Source organism: Vigna radiata, unplaced genomic scaffold (assembly GCF_000741045.1).
Source record: "Vigna radiata var. radiata cultivar VC1973A unplaced genomic scaffold, Vradiata_ver6 scaffold_147, whole genome shotgun sequence".
Lineage (NCBI taxonomy): Eukaryota > Viridiplantae > Streptophyta > Magnoliopsida > Fabales > Fabaceae > Vigna > Vigna radiata.
The window spans coordinates 96,004-102,838 of NW_014541973.1; the positions used below are offsets into that span (position 1 = coordinate 96,004).

Below are 6,835 nucleotides of genomic sequence, written 5' to 3' on the forward strand. Positions count from 1 at the left end.
TAGTAGGTGGTTATAACCTCCTGCAGTTGTGTTGTGTAATTTATCTTTTATATTATCTTTATGTTAGATGTTGGTAGGCAGTTTTTAGAAAGTTGTAAAAAGGGAAATTAGGGAGAGACAGGTCCTCTCGAAAGACCTGGAGTATTGTATGTTGAAGTTCTTCTGTTTTTATCACTTGGGTATAACAGTGGTGGTTTTCTAATTAAGTTCTTTTGAGTAATATATTTATTCATCTCTCTAGTGAATTCTGCATACCTATCAAATTGGTATTCAGAGCCTCTTTCTTGGTACTGTGAGGGCGTGCGGGGAGTATGGTGAATACAAGAATGGAATCTCGATTAGATGTTGTGGACAAAATGCTGCAGGAATTAATCCAAGATAAGGATAGACAAGAAAATCAGTTTCATGAGCGTTTTCAGCGTTTGGAGGACATGATTAAAGGTTTAACGGCCGTGGTCGAATCGCTGTCTTGTAGTGCTACAAAGGGCAAAACTGCTTCAGTTATGAATGTTGGTCAAGGGTCACGTTGGGAAGAAGAGACAAGTCATCATTTGTCTTCCTCCAAATGGAGGAAACTGGACATTCCAAATTTTGCGGGTGAGGAGGCGTATGGGTGGACTAACCGTCTTGAACGTTATTTTCAATTGAAGGAAGTCAATGAGGAGGAACGCATGCACGCGGTCATAGTTGCTTTGGAAGGAAAGGCCTTAAATTGGTTTCATTGGTGGGAAACTTGCAATCCAAATCCTACGTGGGAAGCATTCAAGGTGGCCGTTGTCCACCGTTTTCAACCCACGATGCTTCAGAATCCTTTTGAACTTTTGATTGGCTTGCGCCAATAAGGGTTGGTGGAGGAGTATATAGAGCAATTTGAACAATATGCTGGGTTTTTGAAGGGAATTACTCAAGATTATTTGGTTGGCATTTTTCTGAATGGGTTGAAAGAGGAAATCAAGGCTGAAGTTAAGCTGTATGAACCCAACACTCGTCCAGAGTTAATGATGAAGGCTCAAATGGTGGAGGAAAAGGTTTAAATCATCTCAAAAGGCGACCCTTCCCATGTTCTACGTAATAACAATGTTTCCAAACCTATTTCAATGACTCGAAGTTATTCAAAGAATGGGGGCGGTTCATTAGGCTTTAATAATTCCAGCAGTGGTCGGGGGGAAACCAGTGCTTCAGCAGGAACATTTCGTAGTGTCAATTAGTCCAATCGAGCGCCTTTTCGAAAATTGTTGCAGGAGGAAATACAGGATAAGGTTAAGAAGGGATTATGTTTCAGGTGTGATGAGAAGTTTGGTCCTAATCATATTTGTAGAAATAAACAATGCACATGTTGCTTATGTTTGAGGAGGAATTATCTGGACTAGATACCCTTCAACCTCCTATTTATTCTCAATTGGAAGGGACAACAGAGACAGGTCAGATTTTACAACTATCTAAATTTACCATAGCAGGACTTACAACTAGGAAATCCTGGAAACTTTGGGGGACAATTGGGCAGGAGAAAGTAGTGGTTTTGTTGGATTGTGGAGCCTCCCACAATTTTATTTCTCCATATCTGATTACCAGATGTGGGTTACACCAAGAACCCACTATTCCATATGTGGTGGAGGTGGGTGATGGACATAAAGTGCATTGTCAGGGGAAGTTTCATGGTTTTGTTCTAGAAGTACAGGGCCTGAAAATTCAACTAATTTTTTGTTTTCACATCGGGGAGTGCAGATGTTATCTTGGGATTACAGTGGTTGGCTTCACTGGGTGAGGTAAGGGATGATTTTAGCAATTTAAGATTAACAATTGGTAAGGGGAACGACGAGCACATCCTTGTGGGTGATCCCACTCTTTCCAAATCTGAATCTTCTTTAAAAAAATTGGTGAGTGCTTTTAACAACAATGACTCATGTTATGTGCTCAAATGGGACAAAGAGAAGGAAGAGAATGGTAGTATTGTTCCAGTACAACTTTTACCCATTTTGGAGTCCAATAATGACCTTTTTCAAGATCTAGTTCGCCTTCCTCCCAGTCGTCCTTATGATCATGCTATACATCTTCATGAGGGAGCATTTATTCCTAATCTTAGGCCCTACAAATACTCTCATCAACAAAAAAATGAGATTGAACGTTTAGTCAAAGAAATGTTGCAAGCGGGAATCATCAAACCAAGCATCAGTCCTTATTCAAGCCCCATCATATTGGTCAAGGAGAAAGACGGCGGGTGACGGTTTTGTGTAGATTATCGGGCTCTCAATAAGATCACTATTCCCAACAAATTTCCTATTCCTGTCATAGAGGAATTGTTGGATGAGTTGGCTGGTGCAACCACATTTTCAAACCTGGATTTAAAATCTGGTTATCATCAAATTCTCATGAAAGAGGAGGACATTGATAAGACTGTTTTTCGACCCCATGAAGGCCATTATGAGCTTTTGGTCATGCCTTTTGGCTTGACTAATGCTCCCGCCACTTTTCAGGCTTTAATGAATCAAATTCTTAAACCATTTTTAAGGAAGTTTGTTCTTGTTTTTTTTTTTTTGATGACATACTGGTTTACAGTCCTACTATGGCTACTCATGTGACTCATTTGCAGGAGGTTTTGAAGTTGTTATAGTGTCATCATTTAAAACTTAATCATAAGAAGTGTATATTTGGCCAACTACAACTGGAGTATTTGCGTCACATCATTTCCAAGGATGGTGTGGCTGCCGATCCATCTAAAGTGAAAGCTATGACCAATTGGCCAGTTCCAAAAAATGCCAAGGCTTTGAGGGGATTTTTGGGGTTAATCGGATATTATAAAAGATTTGTGAAAGGGTTTGGTCAAATTGCCAAACCTCTCACACAATTATTAACTAAGGAGGGATTTTGTTGGACGCATGAGGCCCAACGGGCATTTGATGCATTAAAGAGTGTTGTTTCTAAATTGCCAATATTGGCTGTTCCAGATTTTTCCAAATCTTTCACCTTGGAAACAGATGCTTCTAGCAAAGGATTGGGGGTTGTTTTATTGCAAGANGGTCGGCCTTTAGCCTTTTGGAGTCAGNCCTTGTCTGACAGGGGTCAACAAAAATCTGTGTATGAGAGGGANTTGATGGCTATAGTNCAAGCNGTTCANAAATGGAAACACTATCTCATGGGTAGTCATTTTGTTATCGTTACAGACCAAAAGAGCCTGAAATTTCTCACAGACCAGCGCTTACTAACAGAACAACAATTTAAATGGGCTTCCAAGCTGATTGGCTATGATTTTGAGATACGTTTCCGCCCTGGCAAGGAGAATCACGTGGCATATGCTTTGTCCAGGAGAAAATATTTTATGGTTGTGTCTTTGTTTCAAACGAATGAATGGGAGACTTGGGAAACTGAAGTCCAACATGATCCTAAGTTGGTTTCTCTCATCCAATAATTATTGCTAAATCCAAAAGCTCGTGAGGGGTATGAGTTGAAGAAAGGAAGGTTGTTCTACCATGGGACATTGGTGTTACCTAGGAACTTTTCTCGCATTCGTAGTATCATCAAGGAGCTGCATGAGTCTCCTATAGGAGGCCACAGTGGGTACTTTAGGACTTTTAAAAAGGGTAGTAGGGGTATTGTACTAGGAGGGAATGAAGCGAGATATCAAAGATTTTGTGATGCAGTGTGCAGTCTGCCAATGCAATAAAACAGAGACATTGGCCCCTACAGGTCTGTTACAACCACTACCCATTCCTACCCAGGTCTGGTCAGATATTTCTATGGATTTTATTGGGGGTCTACCTAAGGTACAGGGCAAAGATACTATCTTGGTTGTGGTGGATCGACTTACCAAATATGCCCACTTTTTGGTACTTGCTCATCCTTTTACAGCAATTCAAGTGGCTGACTTATTCATCAAAGAAGTGGTAAGACTCCATGGGTTCTTTTCCACAATAGTTTTTGACCGTGACAAGCTTTTCCTAAGCACTTTTTGGCGTGAATTATTTAGACAATCTGGAACCAAATTGAAATTTAGCATAGCCTACCATCCCCAATCAGACGACTAAACAGAGGTTGTTAATCGTTGTTTGGAGACTTATCTAAGGTGTATGATAGGGTCTCAACCCAGAAAATGGCTACAGTGGTTGCGTTGGGTTGAATTTTGGTTTAATACAAATTATAGTGCCTCTACAAAAATAACTCCTTTCAAAGCTCTCTATGGCTGTGACCCTCCACTAATTTACAAGGGTGTTGACTCACTGGCAAGTGTACCAGATCGTTCCAAGTAATATAATTGGTAAAAACCCAATATCGTTCTTCCCAAGAGACTCGAAAGGCCTTATCGTTCGTGTGAATCAAAATCGTAAGACTTGANTTCCAAGTAATATAATTGGTAAAAACCCAATATCGTTCTTCCCAAGAGACTCGAAAGGCCTTATCGTTCGTGTGAATCAAAATCGTAAGACTTGAAAATAAAAACTAATTAATTGGATNTAAGAACACAAAATAAACATGCAAAAGTATTTGATTCAATTGACGAGAAGAAAACTATGGATGAATGGAGTTGTTGGGGGTTTACAATTTCATCTTATCCGCTCTCTCTTATTTACTCCTCTTGTTTTATATGCTTGATTATCTAATTGTTATGCAACTTTCTTAGCCTACCCTAAACCCGATCCCTCGGCGAAAAGAGCCTATTACTAATTATTGGCTTGCTATCCCTAGCCTCCCCTAGCAATTAATAATGCATTATAGAGCAGAAGTGAAAAACAATTGATCGTCCTACCCCAAACTTAGAACTTTGCTTGTCCTCAAGCAAACAAAACAAAACAGTAAACAAAACAGAGCTTGGCTTTATACTATTTCATCCAATGATTCAACACTCCTAAAGTACATGACAAACACTACTCAATTTCAAATCTTCAGTGAAATCAAATTAAGATGCATGCATGCTTTCAATCCAGAGATTGCACAACAGATGTTACATATTATGAATGACCAATCCACTACGCAAAAATGTACTAATGAAATTTAACAATTCANACCAAGCAAGTGTTTCACTCAATCACTCAAGTGTTTAGGGTGACACTCCGACTCTCCATCATTCACAAGTCACAAGAAATAAAATTGTCATTCATCTCAAACAATTAACATCTTTACATGCAAATGCCATCAAAAGGACTTTTCCAAGGCTTGTAATGAGGTTGAGTTAGCAAGAAAAATTGGTTTTTCTGGAAAACAAAATCCTTGAGTTAAGAGAGCTATCAAGCATTCAACATTTAAGCACAACTCTCTTTCTCACCAATCTCACTTATTCCCAACTTCTTCCCTTTTCTTTTTCATTGAACTCTTCTTCATGCTTTTTCTTCTTTTCTTTTCTTTTTCTCATGCATTTTTCTTTTTCACAATTAAGCTCAATGTTTCTTAACAGCTTTTCAATTTCCCCCATGCAACCCCAAACTTGAACCTTTTCATCACATACAGTTAAGCTCATCCCAACTCAAGGTAAAGAATTTCAAGACAAGGGTTCACCTCCTGTTTAAGGCTAAGGTTCAAAAAGGGTATAATATTTTAAGCTTTATGGGTGAAAATTTGGCTAGAGAAGGGTTTTCAAAAATGGCCTTGATCATATGACATTCACATGCAATTCAATCAATCATCAAGATTCAGGAAATATCATTCATGTTTTCCTGTGAACAATTCATATAATCATAAAAACTCTAGAGCTCAATACCTCACACAACATGCTTTCTCACACAATATTCATACATACACCCTGCTTAGCATCATAACCACAATCATAATTCACTATACACCTGTTTCACCGAATATCAACATGCAACACAGCCTAATTATCATCCACATCAATCATCACCAAATAAGCTCATCATGCAAATTAGTCAGTCAAACATTTTCAGAAAAGTATTTAGGCCAAGCATACACACTGAAAATAAAATTCAACCTATTCTAAAAAATTAAAATGCAAAAGTAAAAGAGAGAACCTAGGTTGCCTCCTAGTAGCGCTTGTTTAACGTCACAAGCCTGACCCAAACCTGTTTGGCACTTGTCAGTAAGTGCAATACCTTCCAACACCCATCAGTAGGTGTGCCTTCCTGGAATCCTTCAGTGGATTCAAAAATTTTAGCATCCCTCAGTAGATGTTATCCCAGTAGCATTCATCAGTAAACGCCGTTAGTGACATCCATCAGTAAATGTCTAACCATATAGCATCCATCAGTAGATGCTATCATTACTACCATCAGAAGCAGCACATAACCCAAAAATTAAAAAAATTAAATAAGATAAAATAAAATAAAATAAAATCAATTAAAATCAAATAAAATAAAATAAAATCAAATCAAATCAAATCAAATCAAATCAAATAAAATAAAATAAAATAAAATAAAATCAAATCAAATAAAATAAAATAAAATCAAATCAAATCAAATCAAATCAAATCAAATAAAATAAAATAAAATAAAATCAAATCAAATCAAATCAAATAAAATTAAAACGAAATAAAAGATAAAAAAAAATTCAGAAACTGGGTTGCCTCCCAGCAAGCGCTCTTTTAACGTCATTAGCTTGACCCGGTAGAGTTCAAACACCCATCAGTAGGTGTTGAAACTCCCTTTTGCTTTCTATTCTTTTCTTTTTCTTCTTCCTGTTGAATTTCTTCAGAAAATTAAGAACTCCAAGCACTTGTTTCCATGTTTCAGTCATAGGAACTTTAATCTCCAATTTCTTGAAGATCTCCATGAAGCTCAAAAATTTATTTTCCTTCCTATAATATTTCTTTTTATGAGGAAGGGGTCTTTCATATGATCTTTTCTTCTTTCCCTTCTTCCTCTTTTTCTTAATCTTCTCCTTCCTCAACTTT

General features: G+C 37.7%; 1 protein-coding gene across 1 annotated transcript; it reads left to right on the forward strand.

The window, feature by feature from the left end:
• The first annotated feature begins 326 nt into the window (after window positions 1-326).
• Window positions 327-2,222, forward strand: LOC106778660. The gene is made up of 3 exons (XM_014666644.1): window positions 327-767; window positions 897-1,028; window positions 1,746-2,222. Exons 1-3 carry the CDS (start codon window positions 327-329, stop codon window positions 2,220-2,222), a joined length of 1,050 nt encoding a protein of 349 aa, XP_014522130.1.
• The last annotated feature ends 4,613 nt before the right edge of the window (window positions 2,223-6,835 follow it).